This window comes from Vipera ursinii, assembly GCF_947247035.1.
Source record: "Vipera ursinii genome assembly, chromosome: 2".
Lineage (NCBI taxonomy): Eukaryota > Metazoa > Chordata > Lepidosauria > Squamata > Viperidae > Vipera > Vipera ursinii.
Genome location: NC_139513.1, coordinates 186,735,340 through 186,758,636, shown reverse-complemented (window position 1 = coordinate 186,758,636; position 23,297 = coordinate 186,735,340). Strand labels below are relative to the sequence as shown.

The window sequence follows — 23,297 nt, the reverse complement described above, 5'->3', positions numbered from 1 at the left end:
CGCTGCCATATTGATCAGCTGCGGAAATGGTTCCCAGAACGGCCACAAGGACGTCACAGGTCCACTCCCAGAGCCAGAAACCGGCAGCCAAGTGGGACAATTCACATGCTCTGAGGACCCTAGTAGTCAGAGCAATGGGGAGGTGGTCGTAGATGGGCAAAGCCCAGGAGTGCAACATGTGTCCCCTGACAGGGAAAGTCAACTCGAACAATACAGCCGCTGTGCTAACTCTGCTCCAACAATGGACTTTGGTTTGGGCCGACCTGGAATGGCCAGCCAGAGGGACTCGAGTCAGCCAGATTCTCATGGACTCAAAAGCCCTGGTCTACCCAGCCTAGCGGGCAAGCTGGTAGACTGGGAATTGCCTGGAACCCCCAGGCAATTTATGAGGGTTCGTAAACCTCCAGCTTATTTACAGGATTTTGTCCTTAAATAATTGTGCTGTAATGTTGTGTGATTACTGTAATTGCTGCCTGCTCAGGAAAGTCTCTGTATTAGTGAATACACTGGAACAATACTGTACTTCTGCATATTGCTATTTTGTACTTTTGCAAACTTTGTAATTGCTGTATTTTATTTCTTCTACTTTTGTTATTATAATATGTGTACATTCTAGGGGGGAGGGATGTAATGTTTTTAATGACCTATAAAGCTCTGAATGGCTTGGGTCCGGATTATCTAAGGGAACACCTGCTGCCGGCATCAACTTCCCATCATCCTGTGCGCTCCCACAGGGAGGGCCTTCTCAGGGTGCCGGCAGTTAAGGAGTGCCAGCGGGTGATCCCCAGGGGGAGGGCATTCTCTGTGGGCGCGCCTGCCCTTTGGAATGATTTACCGGTGGAACTTCAGACCGCCCCCAATCTGCGTACATTTCGCCGGGATCTGAAAACTTGGTTTTTTGATCTATCAGGCCTGGACTGAAGGGGTTTTAGCTTTTAATATTGTTTTAATTGTTGGGCTTATGTAATTTAATCTATTTTAATTTATACTATCTATTTATACTAATTTATACTAATCTATTTTAATTTATACTATCATATTTTATGTTGCCCTGTAAACCGCCCTGAGTCCTTCGGGAATAGGGCGGTATAAAAATTTAATTAAATAAATAAATAAATAAATAAATGTATTGAGCCTTGTTTTGCTGAGTGTACCATGTGGGTTTTGAATGCTGGAAGGTTGCTTAAGCAAGGAGCTAGCTAACGGCTCCCAGCTCCTCAGACAACCCAGCTCCAGAGCTGCTATTGGCTGCCTCTAGGGTGGCAATAGGTTGCTTTAAACCTATTGGCCGCCACCTAGAGGCCACGGTATAAACAGCTGCATTCGCAGCCCTGTTTCTCAGTTCGGTTCCTGCAAGTAAATCAGGGCTTTTTTTTCTCATAGAACGCTCAGAACGGCGTTCCGGCACCTTTTTTTGGGGGGGGAAAAAACTTTTCAACAAGCTGTGTAGCAATTCCTATTGGCTTTCAAAATCCAATAGAGGGAGCTCTATTGGATTTTAAAAGACAATTGCTGCTGAGCCCGCCAAAACACCCGGCCAGCAAACTTTGCACAAAGTTGTCTGCAGCGAAGGCTAGTTGTCAGGAACTTTGCACCATCTCAACTGGGTAAATAAGAAAGGGCAAGGAGTGGAAGGTGGGTTTTGCAGAGTGCATGTGCACTTCTTCCTTATGCTCTCCTGTCAGCCAGCTGGTGGCCTACCCGGTGCTGGACCTGGGGGGTAGTTAGCGTGTGTCTCCGAACCATATCCACGTTGGTCTTTCCCGACTGTGCCTTCCTTGTGTGATGAAACCCAGACACGGAGCTGCAGCTGGCATTGTTGCTAGAGGGGGGACCAAATGGGCAGCGCAGCTGAACCCCAGGGGCTGGGGAGGGAGCTCAGGGAGGCAGCCCGGGGTGTCTGTGTCAGACACCTCGCAGTCCTGCAGCCCATAAATAGCCACAATGTCCAGGAAGTCCCCCAGCGGGTGTCCAGCTTCCTTGGCATGGTGGGGAAGGCAGGGGGCTTGGCTTGCTGCAGACCAGGCTGCTGCAGGGCGCTGCCGCAGCCCCCATCATGCAGCCGCTGCCCAGGGCCAGCCCTGCCCGCCTGGTGGTATCGTGGAGTGTGTTGGCCTAGCCGGCACAGGCGGGCGTCCATCTGGGAGGCGTCGACGGTCCCGGCAGGCAAGTGGAGGAGTGTCCACCAGGCTCCCGGCTGCCCCGGCTCTTCTGCCCCGGCCGCTATTTGTAGTCCGGGAAGATGTTTGCGGGCTTCTACACCCTGGAGGTGAAGCGGGCGGCCCATGGAACGCCATCATGTCTGGTTGTGCGTGCAGCGGTGGCAGATCGCGCAAGAGCAGCTCCGGCTGCACAACTCAGAGCTCTCCAAGTGGCTGAGCGCTGCTTGGCAGTGCCTCGACGCCGCCCAAAAGCAGCCCTTGGGCGGCGTCGAGGCGATGCCAAGCAGCGCTCAGCCGCTTGGAGAGCTCTGAGTTGTGCAGCCGGAGCTGCTCTCACGCGATCCCTTGCTACAAGAGAAAGCAGGCTGAAACGGAGTGAGGGAGATTGCCAGGAATGCAAATCGGCTGATCTGGCGCTGCTGCAATCTCCCTTGTTTCAGCCTGCTTTCTCTTGTAGCAAGGGAAGCTGAAACCGAGTGAGGGAGATTGCAGGAGCGCGAGATCAGCCGATTCGCATTCCTGGCAATCTCCCTTGCTCCGTTTTAGCTTGCTTTGTGCAAGAGAAAGCCGGGCCGCAGGGCCGCCTCCGCAGGTACTGCTCTAACGTGGAGAGGGAAGGACAAAGAGGGAAGAAGAAAGGAAGGAATGATAGAAGGAAGGGACAATGGGAGAGGGAGGGAGAGAGAGAAATAGAGATAGAGGGGGAGGGAGAGAGAGAGAAGGAGAAAGGGAGGGAGAGAGAAGGAGAAGGAAAGGGAGAGAAATAGAGGGAGAGAGAGAAAGGGAGAGGGAAAGAGAGGGAGAGAAAGAAAGAAAGGGAGAGAGAGACAAGGAGAAAGGAAAAGGGAGGGAAATAGAGGGAGAGAGAGAAAGGGAGAAATAGAGGGAAAGAAAAATAGGGAGAGAAAGGGAGAGAGAGAAGGAGAAAGAAAGGGAGGGAAATGGAGATAGAAAGAGGGAAAATAGAGGGAAAGAGAAAAATAGGGAGAGAGAGAGAGAAAGAGGGACAGAGAGGAGAGAGAAAGAAAGAGGGAGGGGGAGAGAGGGAGAAAAAGAGAAGGGGAGAGAGAGAAATTAAATTAGTAACATGATTGTTAAGTGAATCTGGTTTCCCCACTAACTTTGCTTGTCAGAAGGTTGCAAAAGGCAATCACATGACCCTGGAACAATGTGACCATCATAAATATGAATTAATTGCCAAGCATCCGAATGTAAATCACATGACCCTGGGGATGCTGCAACGGTCATAAGTGTGAAAAATGGTCATAAGTCACTTTTTTCAGTGCTGTCGTAACTGAACAGTCACTGGGCGACTGGTGGTACTCAGACATTGCCTTGTCCTAAAAGTGGTGCAATGGATGAAAAGGTTGAAAAGCCCTGTTTTAGTATACCGGTCCTATTTGGTTCAGAATATTTTTTTCTTGTTTTCCTGCTCTAAAAACTGGGTGTGTCTTATGGTCAGGTGCGTCTTATGGTCCGAAAAATAGGGTAGTTCTTGCCTTGCTGAGCAGTGCAGGTTGATCCCTTTCCATCGTCCCACCCTTCCTTTCCTCACACAGCCTGTTACTTGACCACAAAGAGCTGCTGCCCAGCACATTAGATTACAATAAATTACTGGTTGACCTCTACCTTCTGGAGTGTTCAGTTTCTAATTTTATGGCCTGTATCAATCAGATTATTGAATGGTGTCTGAAATGCAGCCATCTAACACAGAAATCCAAGCCACATGGAGTGGAGCCTTAAGAGCCAGACTAGAGTTTACAGATGCTCATTTTTCATAAACTAAATCCTTGGCCTGGAGGCAGAATCATGCATCTCCTTCCTTGTGATCAGAGTTACTGATAAAACACACTATGCAAATACACAGATCTGGGTCAGTAAAGAATCCATATAGATAGTCTGACAGTATTTCTTATTTCTTTAAATCCACAACTAATCTTTGAATTGGACAGCATATCACATACCTGTGTCTGATATTATTACAGAGTTATAAAATAGACTGCTGTCACTAAATAATTATATGAGATTCTAGATCTATCAGCCCAGTTCATCGCAGGTCTGAACTCCCATGCAGTGAAAAGGAGAGGGGTTGCAACTTCTGTTTGTAGTTATCCACGTTTCTGCACACTGAGATAATCGGCCATCGTACAAATACAGAGCCTATCATGCTTTTATATTTATATATGGAATAAAATGTATGTTAAGAATTGAATATATAATTGTTTAATTATATAAATAAATATATAAATAAAATGATATAAATAAATAACAAGATGAGAGTTCCGGCACCTTTTTTTTTAGAAAAAAGCCCTGAAGCAAATAAAGAATGTTCCTGACTGAACTCACTCACCTCGTCTCTTCACTCAAGCAACAAACCCAGTACACAACAAGAAATGGCTAGTATATACTAATGTATAACAGTAAAAAGTTGAGGCTGTAATGTTATCTTCTACTGTGCTAAACAGAGTTGGAAGTCAATGCTTTTTGCTCCCTTGTGCCCCATATTTTTCCCCCTCTCTCTTTCCCTTAATTCCCTATTTCTATTTTCATTTATATTTTATACTTGGATAAAGCAAAAGTCATAAATACAAAAAATATTCCAGCAACAGAGCACCCATAACTCCAGGAGGCAAACTATTCCATTGATTAATTATTCTCTTAGAATGGATCTCTCTTTAACAAGCTTCTAATCATTGTTTCTGCTCTCTCTCCTACCTTCTGGTCTTTGGAGAATATGTCAATCTTCTCTTCTATGTGGTAGCTGTCATATACTGGAAGACAGCTATCATATCACTCTTAATTCCTCTCTTCAATAGGCTAGACATAACTAGCTCTCTCAACCGTTCATCATATGATTTAGCCTCTAGATTTCTTTTCATCTTTGTTGTTCTTCTCTGCACACTTTCTAGGTTTTTTTTATATGACCAGAATTGGATGGAATAGTCCAAGTGTGACCGCACAAGTGCACTATAAAGTGATACTATTACTTCTTGTGATATTGATGCTATCTCTCTGTGAATGCAGCCTAGAATTGGCTTTTTTGGAAGCTGCAGCATACTGCTGGCTCATAATTAAGTGGTGGTCCACTAGGACACCTAGATCCCTTTCACAATAAATCCTGTTGAGTCAGGTACTGCCTATTCTATACTTGAGCATTTGTTTTTTTCTGCATACTTTTCTCACCATGAACTCCATCTTATTGGATAGGACCAAATGCTCAAGTCTGTCAATATATTTTTAGAACTTAAATCTATCTTTCAGGGTCACCAGTAGCAATTCCTCCCGCCCCAAGTCTTGGTGTCATCTGCAAGTTTGATGAGTTCCCCTTCTATCTCATCTAAATCATTTATGAAGATGTTGAAGAGCACTAAGTCTAAAACAGAAACCTGAGGCATCAGCCTTAGCACAAACTGTTCAACTGTACTGTGAATCTTCCTGGAAAAGTCTGAGTCATCTAATGTCCAGTTACAATGTATTTATTATACACCATCTTTATTTCTGGATTATAGGTAGAAGTGACATTAGAGCTCCTCAAAGAACTGCATCTAGGTGCTTCAGGGCCCAGCTTTTGATGTTTAAAGGTAAAAAGGTAAAGGTTCCCCCGCACATGCATGTTAGTCGTTTCCGACTCTAGGGGCCAGTGCTCATCTCCATTTCAAAGCCGAAGAGCCAGCGCTTGTCCGAGGATGTCTCCGTGGTCATGTGGCCGGCATGACTAGACACCAAAGGCGCACAGAATGCTGTTACCTTCCCACTGTAGTGGTCCCTATTTTTCTACTTGCATTTTTACGTGCTTTCGAACTGCTAGGTTGGCAGAATGTTTAAAGATGCTTAAATGAATGGTCTGGGTCTGTGATGGTGAACCTTTTAGAGACAGAGGGCCCAAACTGCAACCCAAAACCCACTTATGAATCGTCGGGTACCAGGTGGGTGTGGCCCATTGGGTGGGCGTGGCCCTTTGGGTGGGCGTAGCTGCAGTGGTAATGGCAGACTGGGTGGGGCTAAAAAGTTCAATCAATTCTAACTTTGCGAGATCTTTTTTTCCAAGAATTTGAAATTGATTGAACCTTTTTTTTTGCACACAGCGGCGGAGGCCTAAAGCAAAAGGGTTTTATAAAACCCAGCTGAAGGCCTAGGACTGGGGCAACAGTGTGCGTGCCCACAGAGAGGGCTCTGCATGCCACCTGTGGCATGCATGCCATAGGTTCGCCACCACAGGTCTGGGTCCTGGACTTGGGAAAGTGTACTTGCTTCTGTTTATGTTGTTTCTGAGAACTTATCTCTGGGTTTTAGCTGTCTTCCCAGCTTGCTATTGTATTGGTAACACCTTTATTGTGAGTTTTTCAAATACTGATCTAGTGAGGAATAAAAGGCAGGATAAAAATGCATTATGAGTTCCTGAAAGTGGAGAGGACTCCTTGATTGTACTGAGCAGTTAACACATTTAGACACCCAAAATCCCCATGATTAATGTTAGGATATGCTCCAAGTATGAAATCCTTCACATGTAACTATTGCTAGTGCTTGTGAACCTGCTGTAATAGAAACATTTCCTAGGCTCAAATACCATATTTAAATGCTATTAGTTGCATATTAGTAATAATTCAATCACTAGATGGAATATAATTGATATATTGTACATACTTGTGAATAAGCTAAGAATTTTAGGGTCCAAATTGTATTGCAATACTTGGGTTTGGCTTATTCTTCAATGGGTTTATGTGTGACCATATTCAGTAATACTTTTTTTAAGTATCCTTATATATTTACAGATGAGCCTATCCATGGATATGCTGATCCTCAAAATGTTCACCGTTGGTTTGAGCAGATGGAATATTTTTCATGGAATTTTGGTTAGAAAGTTGAGTATTGGTTTACCCCAAATTTGTAATAATTTTATGAAATAGACAGACACAAACACTCCATAAAAGAAAGGGAATATTACAGTATCATGTGAAAACAACACATAAAATTATGAAAACTGAAGCTATTATACATGACAGTAATTTCAAGAATATACATAGAGGTACATCTGTGTTAAGTGGAAACTTCCATATAAGTACTGCCCCAAGTTCTATGACAACAGTGTAGTGTGCCCAAGAAGAAACAGAAAGCATTGGATTAGCTTACATGGCATGGCATGTTTATGCAAATATGAAAATGACCTCACTACAGAACCAGGACTAAACAAAAGTTTTTGTTTTATCCAAGTCCTAACTTTGATGAAAAATAATTGTCAGGCTGATTTCCTATAAATGCAAATATATATGACAAGCACATACAAATGGGGAAACCACAAGATGCAACTTCCCAGCCAATAAGTAGATAATTGATGGCTTGGGACAAGTCAATGGTTATCATAAGAGCCATGTATTCCTAAACCATCTCACCCCAATTCTTAAGAGATAAGCTTGAAATCCCCTCAAAGCTTGAATTCACCACCATATATCCTGTATGTGTGTATGTTCACATTTCTGAAGTCAAGAAAAAATGTGTCAAGTCTGTCATCTTCAGCATACTTTGTTTTGCTGGCATCCTGCCATAAAACGCAAGGAGGAGAGAGATTGAGGAAGTAAGGAGTAGGATTGGGAAGATTGGAGGGGGGATTACAGGGTGACAGGAACCAGAGGTATCAATCCGAAATAGATTGGCTGATCAAGGATGGTGCCATGGGAATGGAATGTGAAACTCGCCAAAGAGGTGCCAAACCTCAAAGCCATTCCCAAAACATCTAATTTGAATACCATTGGACATTGGTGGACTGGCCAAAAGGAGAGGGCCAAGGAAGAGGGGGAAATGCAGGCTTTGTGCAGAAATATTCAGATCCAGCTTTGCTTATGCTGTAACCGGTTGAGTTTAGTAAAAGTGAACCTTTCACTTCCATAATGGAGTCAAGAGTCTGTCTTTCTTAAATGCTCAAGTTGGAAGAAAGCCTGACAAAATGATAACAAAAATTTTCTCCACTCTATCCTCCCTGCAATCTACACTTTCATGTATTCATGCAAACTGTTGTATGTCAGAAATGCGAAATACTGCAGCCATATTATTATTTTTCTCAAAGTGCAAACTCTTAGGCTGGTTATACCCAGATGCATACATGGAGATGGATTTTTTTGTTTTGTTAATGATTGCTGATTCAATCACATGACCATTCTTGGCAATATAAAAACCTTCGGCCACCATCCACTCTCCACAGATGTCAATCAGTTCTAATCACTGCCCCTACTATTCAGTTGGCTCCACCAAGTCAAGGATTGAAACATAGAATGGTGGCATTTGTAGAACAGACTGAATTTTCTTAAAATGTGAAAACTGCTAAAGTAAATTATTAACAATTATATATAATGTTTACGAATTGTGTGCCAAAAACAATTGGCTGGAAACTGCCAAGGCAAATGAAAGTGTCAAATATACACAGTGTAAATAAACACGGGTAAAATAATCTTCATTTTAGTTACATTAAGATGATGAGGCTCAAATGTCTGAATTGCTCAACTATCTATTGTATTTAGAAAAAAAGATCAAATGGTGTATAGCTACTTTGCTTGCTAATGGGACTACTTGGAGAAGATTCATCCAAAGGAAGCATTAAGGCCAATCCCCACCCTATTTATTTATTTATTTATTTATTTATTTATTTATTTATTTATTTATTTATTTATTTGATTTATATACCGCCCTTCTCCTGGCGGACTCAGGGCGGTGTACAGGGCAATAAAATAAGAATACATTAGATAAATAATTTTAAAACCCAAATCCATCAGGCCAGGCCGGCTTGTTCGAATAGATAAGTTTTTAGATCATGCCGGAAGGAGCGAAGGTCGGGGGCCATCCGGAGTTCAACTGGTAAGTGGTTCCAAAGGATTGGTGCACCCACCCAGAATGCTCTCCCCCTGGGGGTCACCAGCCGACATTCTCTGACCGGTTGTACCCTGAGGAGGCCCTCTCTGTGGGAACGTACAGGACGGAGGGACATTGACGCCGGCAGTAGGTGCTCCCATAGGTAATCCGGACCCACGCCATGTAGGGCTTTGTATGTCATCACCAGCACCTTGAATTTCACTCGGAAGGCAACTGGAAGCCAGTGCAGCTGGCTATTGCCACACAATTTCTACATGATAGCATAAAAACTCACAATGATAAAATAATGATCACTAAATTAATCATTCCCAAATATTTTACAGTGACAATATTACTAAGCTTCTGGAATTTGTCTAAAAATTTCATATCCATAAGAAACAATAAGACAGACAAAATTAAACTGCATAACCATGCAGCCCAGCTAATGTCCTCCCAAGATTCCTAATTTTATGCCCAGGCTGGTGGTGGACTCCCTCAAACTTGTGTGTATGAGGGAATTTCAAGCTTAAGGATTGGGGTGAGATGATTTAGGAATATACAGCTATTATGACAACCATGGACTTGTCCCAAGTCATCAATTCCATTTCACACGTGGTGTGGAGGAGCATACATCATATCTAGTTTTCAGTTCAGAGCAAAATATAAAAATGGTGGACACTCACATCACTCTTTTGACATAGTCTGAATTTTATCTGGCCACCTTGACACTCATGGCCTGGGATGGCCCATTTAATATGGTCCATCCCAGGCACAGTATAGAGCCAGCTGGTTTCCCATATGCATGTGGTAATTTCTCAGCAGGTATTCCTGTGCGGCAAGTAGTCAAATTCTGAAATATGGTGGAAAGACTGTCCTAGACAATTATCAACTGACCTCCAACCTACTATTTCTAGGCAGAATAATAGAGATACTCCAACTACAATTACGAGTTCTCAATTACAGGGATCCCTCCGAATTAGAGTTAAGGCCTGGGCATAGAAAGGAAACTACACTCATTACTCTTGTGCATGACATACAATAAGATTTGGATGAAAGGGCACCCCCCTCCTTTTGATTTAATTTTTATAATTCATTTACAAGGACTGTCACTGAAGACAATTCAGAACTTGCAGCTAGCACAGAAAGCCCTATCTCAGGCATGCACTCACAAATACACAGAGAAGTTTGCAAGCTTTGCTAGGAAGTTTTCAACCAAATAAAAAAGTAGCAAAGGAATGACACATGGACATGCATATACACAAACAAACATACACAAGAGAAATCAAATCCCCAAAGTTCAGCAAACTTGTCTTGAGAGAAAGAATCCAAATCCATAAGGAGGCACAAAAGTGGTCAGGCAAAGCCCAAGGGTCCAAATGTTATACAAGGGTTGTCAGCTGGTCTTGGTCCAGAATCATAGTGACAAGTTTTCAAGTCAAGAGTCAAAGCACAGTCTAGATCAGGGGTCCCCAATTTCTGGGCCATGGCCCACTAGTGGGCCATCAACTATTTGCAACCAGGCTGCAGAAATGGAGGGAAAGCATGTGCGTGCATCCCCACTTGGATGAGCAGTGGGTGAGCGTGTGCACATCCTCTCTATTTGCATGAGTGGAGGGCATGTGTGCATGCCATTCACACAAATGGAGCTTTGGGCATGCTTGCTGGCCACACACATGGAACCGTTCCCTCTCTCTGCCCCCTGCCAGTCTGCAAAGCCAGAAAGGTTGGGTGCAAAGCCAGAAAGGTTCACATGACATTATGCTCTTATTCCACTGTATTATGTTCATTGCAAAAGGTTTATGACTGACTATTAAGAAGCCTCCTGAGCGGAAGGTCAAGACAAAGTACAGAGAGAAAGCAAAGTGCTTGGCTCACATACTTGGAAGGGCAGGTTTTGCTTTCAATGCTTAGTTAATAATATTCTAGACAAGGCACAATCTCGGGTGGGACCAGCAGGAACTGCCAGAATGGTTGATGCCAACATCATTTATTTGTGCTGATATAGAGAGCAGAGCTAATAACATAGGAAAGTACTGAAGAAGGTCTCAGGAAACACTTAGCAACTAGACTACATAACTGCAAACGTGTGAACAAAATGAAATGTGAGAATTATGAGGATCCTAATGTGAGAATTATGAGGATCCTAACAATGTTTTTTTTTGTTCTGTGAGTTTTTTGTGGAAATCATGACACCAGAATGTTTATGGAGATTTTCAGTCATATGGAGATAGCAAGCCTCAAGCACAAGATGAATAGGAATAGCAGTGCTATAAGTTTGGGCTGAAGTCTGAGGTATTTTTTTCAAATGATTTTGAAGACTGTGTAATTCTAATGACTGGCTAACTTTGAACAGGATCATACTGTAAACTTTTCCTCTGAAGAGAGGGAACAGTAAAAGAGAGTAAAAGAAAATGATGTGATATGAACATTTACTGAAATGGCCAGATTTGTTGTTGCCAGGAATGAGAAAATGGAATGAAATAGTTTGGGAGCCATTTACAATAACCACTGTAAGAATCTGAGTCATGGACACACTGACTTTAAGAGATAAACTTCAGAGGGATATTCTCCCACCACCAAAAGTAGCAATCAAACCAGTCCCTATTGCCATCTCTGCTGCCAACCTGAAGAGGGAAATTCCTTCTCTTGTACTCCAGGCTAGTTTCTTCAAATAGCCGTTCAGCAAACTGAAGTGACAAAGCAGGAACTTTTGTAGCCGAGCAAACACATTTGTAATTATTCTTAACAAAATAAAGGTTTGAAAGCATGGCAAAGCAGGCAAACTGGCAGAGGAAGAGGGTAGCATACTTAAAACATTATTGAATCCATGATGCAGAGGCCTATCCTCTCATTGTAATGAGTCATCTGAATAGTTGGTGCTGAATAAACAAGCAACTTCATAATCTAGTTCCTCACTGCAGTGCAGGTTAAAATATAGATCTAGATCTTTTACCTCTGCAAATAAAGTAATTGGATTAGGATCCATTATTCGAACCAATGATTTCCTATGAAGACCTCTCCTACAGTAACAACACCCTGAACCAAACTTAATATTTTATACCTTGGTTTTCCATTTACCAAGACATGCTATATTAAGTGGGCTGCCAGTTTTATTTTGAAGAAAAAGCAGTTCTTACAGATTCCCAATTTCTAACTGGAATTTGCTTCATGACCTGCTTCTAAACACTGGATCATCTTGTTTGTAACAGCCAACTTCTATTAGAAAAAAGCACCAAACTGGGATTGATCGACTTCAGTTCGACATTTAACACAATCATTCCCCAGCATCTAGTAGACAAAGTGGGCCTTTTAGGCTTAAACACCCCTTTGTGCAACTGGGTTCTTCATTTTCTTACCAACAGGCCCCAATATGTGCAAGCTGGAACAAATGCCTCTAATACCATTTTCTTCAGCACAGGTTCTCCTCAGGGCTGCGTCCCAAGTCCACTGCTGTTCACCCTGTTGACTCATGACTGTTGTGCTAGGTTTGCCACCAACCATAGTGGGCCTTATTCATGATGAGAAGGTGGAAGCTTACCGCAAGGAGGTTGAGGGGTTGGTGAACTGGTGTAAGGAAAACAGCCTAGTTTTAAATACCAGAAAAACCAGAGAGATCATTGTCGATTTCAGAAAAGGCAGGCACAGCCACACTTCTCTGTGCATTAATTATTCACCTGTGGAGATGGTTGCCAGCATCAAATTCCTGGGTGTGCAGCTAATGAGTAGGCTGGCTTGGTCGCTCAACAGTGAGAAACTGGTAAAGCGGGCACAGCAGCACCTGTATGAGAAAAGCTCATCTTCCTTCCCCTGTCCTGACCACTTTCTACAGTGGGACAATTGAGAGCATCCTGTCATACAGCATCACAGTCTGGTTTGGAAGCATCACTGCTTCAGACAGGAAGGCGGTGTACAGAGTGGTGAGGATCATTGACAGTTCCCTCCCTCCCATCCAGGACATAGCACAGAAGTGTTGTTTGAACAGGGTCCGTAAGATTATCCCTTATCTCACTTCATAACAAACTATAATATCCAAAATACACATTTTATCTATTTGAATGTAATCTTGTTGTATTTCCTAAGATTTATCTATTTCCCACCATATTAAATCATCTACTTAATAATACAATATCCCCTTTAATAGATCAAAACCATTATATATATTGCCTGGGTTAATCAATAAATCAAACATATTCATAATAATTAATTTTCTTTTCCCTTTTAGGTCTAATTTTTAAATATTAAACAGATAAAATCCTTATTTTCAACTGATTTCCAAATATTTTAAATCTAAAACCCAAAATTCCCCTTATCTCAACATTTCCCTTTACCCCTTTAATTGACAATATAAAATCCCCTCTAATGAGGCAAAATCCCAGCTTTTTCAACCTTATTCTAGCTTTCTTCCTTTGCCAACTAGGCTTCCACATTAGCACTTTTAGATCATCAAATAGATTCCCTCTATTCTTATATATGTTATTTGAATTAAAGGAGACCATTTGATTGCCAGTTTTCTGGAAAGACTAGCCCATTTGTGTTCGTTAAATTGTCTCCCTGTTATTCAAGTCCCCCATGTTTGCTCTGATATATTTGTCTTCAATTCAATCTGTTCTACTTCTTTCTCATATTTCTTCTGATTTATATAGAAAGTCATTTCCATTTTCAATGTTGTCACTTCCTTTTCTGGATTTTCCATCAGCTGTATTTGTTGGTCAATTGAGTCCTCTGTCTTAATATTTGATTGTCCCACTTCTTCTGTTATCTTCTGCATTGTTGGTTCTTTGGTTGTAATCAAAATTTGGCTTTGTGCATCTAAGCTGGCATCTTGATCTTTTATTTTAGGTCTTATTTTATCACAAGCTAAAAGAATGTTTTCATGTATTGCTTTCAACATGGAAAGAATCTTTTCCTGGACTTCATCCATCTCTTTCATGTATTTGTAAACAGTCTTTCTAGTAAAAGTTGTTTGTTAAACAAAAGTCAGTAAAGGTTTACATTCACAGTTCAAGTAGGCCAATTTTGCTGCCTAGCTGTTCTCTTATAGCTAAGTCTCTCACAGATGGTACCAAAGTCAAGAAGGTCTTATCTAAGGTCTGGGCTTCAAGCCAAGTCTCTTTTTAGGAAATAACAAATTGCAATACCAAGCTTCAACACAAGATGTCAACAATGCCATTTAAAGTTTTTTAAGTCCCAAATTTTTCTAATAATTTTTCCAATTTTATTTCTTTTTTGTAGATAAAAACAAGTCTCCAATAGAAATAGGAAAATTTTTGGTCCCCAAGTTTCAGGAATATATAAATAGATTAAAATTGTTCTTTTTAATGCTTTGATTCCTCTGGGTAGTCAGCTGCTGCTCTTCTTAGAGGGTGGGGTAGAAATTCCCTTCCCTCTCTCCTCACAGGGGGAAGATACTTCAAACAGCTTTTACATGAAAAGAAGGTACTTAGGGTAAAGAGAAGATCAGAACTCACCCAGTTTCATCCGCATTGCTTTCAAAGTGCTTGATAGTAAATTTGACTTTGGCTATCTGCAGCCAAAGACATATTGCTATGGCTGGTCTTTTATCCGCCAGTTTGGAGGGCTGCCCCAGATTGAGTGGAAGGGCTTCTGCCATCCTGCGATCAAGCGGGGGTCTCCTCCTTGCTCATCGCCCCTACAGGGCGACTTTCGACACTTTCCAGGGACCCCCCAGCAAAGGAAACTCGGACGTGAAAGACGGAGCTCACCTTCCAAGCATCTGCAGCACCCATGTTGGCAAACCGGAAGTCCCCCTTTCCTCTCTCATCGGGGAGGGTGCTTTGGGCAATTTTTTCCAGGAAGCAGTCTTAGATTCATAAAGAGAGGAAAGGATCTCACCCAGGTTGCTTGTTAGTGCTTATTGTCTTCCATTGTCAGCAGCTTCTGAGCCTCTGATCAAACGAAAGGGCCGCCTTCCGCGATCAACGTGGGTCCCCTCCTTGCTCGTCACCTCTACGGAGCGACTTTTGACTCTTTCCACTCCCCACTGGGGCAAAATCAAACATGAAAGATGGAGCCCCATCTTCCTGCACCCATCCCGCTGGGACATCAAACCGGAAGCCCACAGCATTTTAATTAGCCTTCAGAATGATGCTTCTAAACTACAACACTGCCCTTCCTAATACACTTATAATCTATGACAATGTATATTGTTTATTTTAAATATTTTAAATATATATTCATTTCAAATGAGCCAGAGCTTTAAAAAACCCCTGAAGTAATAGTCTCATACACTTGAATAGTAAAACTAAAAGCTCGAGCAGATTATCTAAATGCTACTTCTACATTGGTTTCAGATAATTCTTTTATTGTGCAATCACTCTTTTTATCAAATTTCACCTAACTCTTCATTTTTTTCAGATTGTCTCTGAAGCTTTGGATATTTTTTCTAAAGCACAATTTGCCCCATCAATATAGAAAGTACCCAGAACTATAAAATACAATTCTGATTTAAAAAAATGAAGAAAATTACATAAAATTGAATATTCAATTCAGTTTATCCACTGAAAATGTCAATTTCTGCTTAATAGCTGAAAAACTTTAAGATTGTAGTATTGCTACTGTGGATTCCTTTGAAGACGATGATGCTTTAATTCTTGGAAAGTAGTATCTGAAGAACATAGTTAAGGAATTGCCAACAGTTATTATCAGCTTAACTCAATTGCTCTCTTATGTCCTATGCCTGTTATACAGCCTCTTTCACTAATTTGAAAATAAGCTTCGTTTAACATATTTTTGTTACTTTTACAAATATTAGAACAAAATCTTCATAGAGTTTGTTTTTAGCAAAGGTTGTAAAAGGCCTTTGATAATCCCCATGTTAAATAAAAAAATAAAGAATCAAGTGATTTTGGGAGGCAAAACTTACATGTCATCTTTTTGCATCTAAGAAAACAAATTATCTTCCAGGAATGCCTTTGGGAATGCCTTAGCTATATAATATCACATAGTATTGCTTTTCCCAGACGGATGAATATACAATGTGTATGGCAACCTACGTTACCCAGCAGCTCACGTTTTAAAGTACAATTTTTGTTATAAGCTCCACTATTTTGCCTCAAGTGTTTGCTCTCACCAGGAAAACAGGAGAAAATAAAATCAGACAAGCCTTCTGTGAATACATTTGCTCAGTTGTAATTAACATTTAGAGGATGACTTCAAAAGCCTTTCCTTCAAACTAATTAAAAGAATCTGAACACAGTTCTTCTAGAACTGCAAGCTGAAATGCAACATGTTTTTGCATGAAAAAATGTCTAAACTAAAAGGGGAGGGAATCATTTTGGATTGTCTACATCAGCAAAATACCCAGTTGTTCAGGTCTCAACAAGTGTCCCATGTCTTCACTCAGAAGTTCTATTGTTTCAATATACATCTTTATCTGGTTTCCTTAGCCTGTTGAATAAGTAAAAGCAATTAATTTTAGCCTGGTTCTTGGAAAGTCTTAATTCACTGTGAAATACAGATAACCACCATTATTTTGAGTAGTGTAAGACGTGTAAGGATACACAAATGTGGGAATTCCTCTAGATCCCAAGTATTTGCGAATGAGGCGTTCTGTTCCATACCAATTAAAGCCTTTGGTTGAATATCCAATGCGAGGAAGATGAATGCTTGCTGAAGTAAAGAATAAAGAGAGAAAGTATCTGGTATGCAGTACCAATAACAATGTTATTGCAGTACCAATGACAACGTTATTGCACTATCACTGACAATGTTTATAACTAGGAAGTTATAAACAAATTATATCTTACATTAGTTCATACAAAGACAACACTTGGAAGCCCATTTTGTTGCAATGTAAACTATAACAGGGGTTAATGTTCATTTAAAATCTGTTCTAATATGAATAGCAGAACTTTTTGACGTTTTTGACCTTCAGTTTATTAGATGAAAACATGCTGGTTTTGTCTGGGGTCTCTCTTTTTTCTCTCTGATATTGTGTTTGATTGGGCTTTAATAATCTCATTTTTTAGAGTTTCCTAAGCATCTTGAATTGTTTTTTCCTTTAGGATTTCCATTTATGGATTTTTTTCCTAATCCTTAGTTTGTTGAAATCACCTCTCTTGAAATCCAGAACACTAATTTGACTTTGTTCAGTTACTCGCGGCTCCATTATGTTGAATTTTAGTATGACATGGTCAGTGTCTCCCAAAGTTCTTACAACTTCTACCCTTTCTGTTATTTCATTGCTATTAGCAAGAATTAAGTCTAATGTAGCTGACCTTCTAGTTTCTTTCCCTACATTTGGGAAACAAAATTGTCAGCTAAGCATGTCAGGAGCCTGTTTGATCTCCCACTTGCTGTAGTCAGTCTCCCAATTGATGTCAGGGTAATTAAAGGACTAAAACAGTCCTTTATTTAACTGATTAGCAAAATGTTCATCTATTTCCTCTGCCTGGTCGGGTGGCCTGTAGTATATACCTACAGCAATGTCATTTCTTTTTCCTCTAATATTCACCAAAATGCAGTCCTGTGTATTTCTATATGGCTAACCCTACACTGGCTTCCTATGGATACTGTTCTATACCCAAGTTCCCCTTGCTTCTCACCACTCCTTTCCTTATTGTCTGATTTGTTGTGTTGTGATTTATGTTTGGGGTTTGGTCTTAAAAGATTGGTCAACCTCCACTTCCATTTCTAGTTTAAAGCCCTTCTAATGAGGTGAGGAAGTTCTTTTCCACATATTGTTCTTTTCCACAATGCTTATGAAGTACAGCACATCTCTTGCCAGAAGCACTTCCTATAGCTATTGTAAACCACTGTCTAAAAAAATCTAAAGTTCTCTCAATGGCATTGTCCCTTGAACCAGCAGTTTACTTCTAAAACCCTCCATTGCCTCATTGGGTGTTGACAGTTAGCAGTATAGAAGAGAAGACTATTGTCTCCCATATGTTTTTGCTTCCTGCCCAGTTGTTCATGGTCTCTGGATATTATTTTCCTGGTTGTATCATTCATCCCAACATGAAAGAGAAAAAAGGGATAATAATTGATTATTTTGGTAGGCTCTCTGTCACATCTTTGATCTTAGTTCCAGGGAGACAACTTATGTCCCTCAGTGATCAGGTCTATAGACTGCTGATTCTGTTTCTCTAAAAAAATGAGTCACCTATCATCAGCATAAGACTTTTTTTCTCTGGGGAAATCTGAGCTACTGGAACACTTGAAGGGGACTCTTCTGCCAATGTTTGCTTGTTTTCCCCCCAGGGGAGATTATGAAATGATTGTTCAGCTCTAGTGGTTACGGGGACAGTTTTGTCATTTTTTTTTTTACTACAAGTAACATGTTTCCAACAGTCGAGTTCTTGGGGTTCATTTTTCCTGATAGCTGTTTCCATATTGCTGTGTTCAGTTTGGATACAGACCTCTGCTTTTACTGGGAGTTTCAGAATGATTAGGTGTGCCACTAGACCAGGGGTCATCAGCCCTTTTGGATTGGCGGCCTGGTGGAAGAGGGAGGGGCACAAAGTTCATGGCAATGCTGCCATCTGCATGTGATGCACCGCCGCCCACCTGCCACTTGTAGCGCTGATGACCCCCATGCAAAGTTTGTGGCAACAATGCCACCAGCACGATACTAGCAGCGCTGCCATCGCTCGCACAACACTCGCGGCAACAGTGGCATGAGGGGGGGTGAGCACACGCACATGCACTGCCCAGCTACTTACATGGCCCACCCGGTAGTGGGCCATGACCCACAGGTTGGGGACCTCTGCTCTAGACTCTCTAATTTCTCTTCTAGCAGTCCAACTAATTAACATTTGATGCAGGTGTAATTCGAGATCTCCATGAGCAGGAATACACACATGGCACAGACCTTGCAAGCCACTTTCTCTGTGACTTTGTTATGACCATGTAAATGCTTCCAATAAATTCAAGAAAGGTTAGTGTTTTCCTCTTGTGGCTTTTGCTCCCTCTTGTGGCTAATCTTAAAACAGTATTTACATGGAACAAAGAAAGGGCAAACTCTTCAAAAATATCTCACTCCCACAGATTAGAGTTTATAATCCTCAAAAAATTTGGAGACTTATTTTACTCAAAAACGTGCAGGTAAATTGTGAAAAGTAAATCCAAGCTTCATTAGTCCTTCACATATTTAAAGAGAGAGAAAAAAACAACAAAAAAATCTGGAAGCCATATGTCCCAGCTACATTCATCTGAGCTTTTGCACTCACCTGAGTTGCACTCAACCAAGAAAACTTACGCTTTGTTTCATCCTTTTTATGATGTGCATTGCTCCTGAACTGGAGGGTGGTTTATTTCTTTTTATTTTCTCTTTTATTTATTTAAATCCCTCCTCTCTTCGCAATCAGGTGGTGGTGGTGGTATTTCCTTAAATCCTTTGCGCCCACTTCTCTGGTGTTATTTCTTTAAGCCCCTCCCTTTTAAATCCTCTTCTCTGTTTGTGACAGCAAAGTGAGGTTGAAAGATCCTTCTGAGAGATACCCTCAACAGATAAAGATAAGTGAGGTTTTTGTTGGCGTTCACTGTGGCCAGGGCTACTTAACTTCTTAGGAACAAGGCGACTGATTGCCCAAGTCTGCCCCCTTCTTGCCAGGAGGCGAGTTCTTCAGCAAAGCCAGGCTTGTTTCTGGAGAAGAAACAGAGCTGGAGAGAAAGCCCCTTTGGGGAGGCCAGAGAGCCCACTGTGAGGAGGGGAGAGCTAACAAGGACTGAATGTGGAAAAGGATGTGCTGTATCAGCAAGACAGATTCTTTCTATGCTGAGAAAAAAAATGTACAACTGCTATGGACAAGGCATAACTACTTATATTGAAAATATCTCTTGTATCATATTTACTGTTTGCAACTACCAATAGGATTCTAAAATCCAGGTCATGGACTATTACAAAGTCCTTGAAGTGCTTATTATAAAAGCTACAGAATGTCAGCATCATTTCACTTGTTGGCTGGAAGGAACCATTTTTAGATTGGTTCTGGATCACTTTCATAGCCACCTTGAAGCAAAGAGCATACATCAAGCCACTGCTGCTACTCTCCATCATGGTAGGACTCCTGCTTCAGCCAAGCCAGATCATGCTGCCACCACTGCTTCCCTTGTTGGCAGAGGGTCTTTCCCTTTTCTCTCTCCAGTTATATCTCTGCTGTCCTCACACATTGAGGTCACTGAATACAATCTAGGGGACTTTAACAGAATAACAGAATACCAGACTTGGAAGGGACCTTGGAAATCTTCTAGTCCAGCCTATGTTCAAGCAGGAGATCCTATATTTCAGACAAATGGCTGTTCAATCTCTTCTTTAAAATCTTCAGTTATGGAGCACCCACTTCTGAAGGCAACCTCTTCCACTGGTTTAGTGTTCTATCAGGAAATTTTTCCTTAGTTCTAGGTTGGTTCTCTCCTTGATTAGTTTCTATCCATTACTTCTAGCCATATCTTCAGGTACTTTGGAGCCCCCCCCTTCTTTGTGATGGCATTTCAAGTATTGGAACTCCGCTATCATGTTCTTTTCATTATACTAGACATACCCAATTCCTGCAACTGTTCTTCATTTGTTTTAGCCTCCACCCTCCTAATCATCTCTTTTCTGCATTCTTTCTTGAGTCTCAACATCTTTTTTATACCATGGTGACCAAAACTGGATGCAATACTCCAAGTACCAAAGCATTATAAAGTAGTACTAACTCTTCATGTGATCTTGATACTATCCCTCTTTAATGCAACCTAGGACTGTGCTGGCTTTTTTGGTGGCTGCAGCACACTGTTGGATGATCAGTGATGGTCCGTGGTACTCCACTAGGTAGGAAACCTAGATTCCTTTCACACTATTGAGCCAGGTACTGCCTATTCTATACCTATGCATTTTTTTTCTTCCTATGTGTAAAACCTTACTTTTCTCACTGTTGAATTTCATTTTGTTAAATAGGGCCCAGTGTTCTAGTCTGTTGAGATCCTTCTTGATCTTGAGCCTATCTTCTGGGGTGTTGGCTATTTCCACAGCTTAATGTCTTCTGCAAATTTGATGAAATTTGACTTTTCTTTCCTGGTATGAAAGACTTCTCCAACCTTTGCCCATGGTTCAGGAACTTCTCTGGTCAATAGATCAACAGCTTACATAACTCTTGTTTTACTATAGATGTATCTGACACTTGTTATTATATTTTATGCTTCTTGCCAGGCACATGTCACTTTCACTTTGAGACTTCCTGACTTCATCCTTACAGGCCAGAGCTACCAATCATACTCCTCCTAATCATCCACCTTTCTTTCCTAGTTAGGTTTTATATGAGCTGGAGTTTCTTGAAGAATTCATTCTGTACGTTCTGTAAGTCTGTTGGGGGTGGACCAGATAAGGAGCAGAGACCCTGATTGGATCTGTTTGGATCTCCATAGCATTCAAACTGCATTTCAGCTGCCCAGAGCTGTTGGGAGGTGCTACATTCTGTAAGTCTGTTGGGGGTGGACCAGAAAAGTAGCTATTGTACATCTTGGCACTAACGATCTGTCCCAAAAAGATATACTCTCTGTGCAGAATGATTTCCAGAGCTTGGGGCAGGAACTTAGCAGAATAGGCCGTAGGCTTACTTTTTCAGAGGTTTTACTAGTGTATAAGGAGCAAAATGGAAAAGGCCAGTATATAGCAGAATTCAATATGTGGCTAAAGAAGTGGAGAAAAGGGGAAGGCTTTGGATATATTAGTCATGATGTTTGTAGCTGGTCCAATGAAAAAATGTACAAAAGAGATGATTTGCATCCATCAAAGAAAGGGACGGAGTTGCTTGGCTATAAATTCACAGACTTTCTGGAGGAATATTTAAACTAAACAGCGGGTACAGTGAGTTAATTGATACAGAACATCCCTGTTCCCAGCAATCTAAAAATTATAGGGCTATCAGTGCATGTAACATAGATGTGTGTGGTGGACAAGAATATCAACCTTGCTGTGAAGCACAATCAAGCTTCTAATAGCGAGTGCCACACAAAGTGCACTAACCAAATAGGTGGTAAGACAATAGGGGAACTCAGGCACCAGACAACTCATGTAGAAAGTAAACACAGGGTCAGTCATAAAGGACTCAAATGTCTATACACCAATGCACAGAGTATGAGCAATAAACAGGGTGAAGTAGAAATTCAGGTTAATGAGGGCAGATATAAAAGGGAGAAAAAATGACATTTCCGTAGGTGTATACTATAGGCCACTCAACCAAACAGAGGAAATAGATGAACTTTTTCCTAGTCAGCTAACTAAGGTATGTAGGAAGTACATCACAATAGTAATGGGGGACTTTAACTATTCTGACATCAACAGGGAGACAAATTCTGCACCAAGTGGAAGATCAAACAGATTCCTGACAAACCTAGCAGACAACTTTGTCACCCAAAAAGTAGAGAAGGGAACTAGGGATTTAGCCATTTTGGATCTCATTCTCACTAACAGAGATGAAATGATAGAAGGTGTTGAAGCCACAGGAACCTTGGGAGGAAGTGATCATGCAATATTAGAATTCAACATTATGGAAGCACAAGCAATGGAATACAGACAAAGTAGAGTCTTGGACTTTAAGAAAGCTAATTTCAATAAACTTAGAGAGAGCTTGGGAAGGATTCCATGGATGAGAATCCTCAAGGGGAAAACAACTCAAGAAACTTGGGAAATTTTGAAAAGTGAAATAATAAAAGCCCAGTTTAGCACAATACCAACAAAGAGGAAAAATAACAGCTCTCAAAAGAAACCAGCATGGCTGCATAAAGAACTCTCTGATAAATTGAAAGATAAAAAGGACAAGTATAAGAAGTGGAAAGAGGGGCACATAAGTAAGGCAGAATATCAGCAAATAGCCCAAGCCTGCAAAGATGAAGTGAGGAAAGCTAAGGCTCAAAATGAACTAAGGCTTGCAACCAAAGTCAAAAATAACAAAAAAGCTTTTTTCAACATGTAAAAAACAAGAAAAAAGTGAAGGAAATGATTGGTCCATTAGTGAGTGAAAGTGGCAAGAAGGTGACAAGCAACAGGGAGAAAGCAGAACTATTTAACTCATTTTTTGCATCTGTCTCTACACGAAGGGAAAAAAACAGATCAACCTATCAAAAATAGTGCCATAAAAAACAGAATAGAAACGCAAGTTAAGATAGGCAAGAAAATGGTAAATGAGCACCTGTCCAGCCTAGACGAGTTCAAATCACCAGGACCAGATGGATTACACCCCAAGGTTCTCAAGGAACTGGCAGATGTGATCTCAGAACCATTGAACCATATTTTTCAAAGATCCTGGAGCACTGGGGAACTACCAGAGGACTGGAAAAGAGCTGATGTAGTTC

General features: G+C 41.2%; 1 protein-coding gene across 3 annotated transcripts in view; it reads right to left on the bottom strand.

Annotated features, from left to right (window-relative positions):
• Positions 1-7,083: 7,083 nt before the first annotated feature.
• CHD1L (chromodomain helicase DNA binding protein 1 like) overlaps positions 7,084-23,297 on the bottom strand; it is a 64,154-nt gene continuing 47,940 nt past the window's right edge. For 2 of the 3 annotated variants that reach the window (XR_014491592.1, XM_083355493.1), the window contains exons 22-23: positions 16,523-16,631; positions 7,084-15,627 (exon numbers count right to left, since the gene is read on the bottom strand). Coding sequence is in view for 1 of the 3 variants with exons in the window: in XM_083355493.1 (XP_083211619.1) it covers positions 15,558-15,627; positions 16,523-16,631 (179 nt within the window). In the remaining 2 variants the exon portion in view is untranslated. Of the gene's footprint in view, positions 15,628-16,522; positions 16,632-23,297 lie in introns of those variants that run through there. The other variant, XR_014491593.1, reaches the window with a different exon arrangement.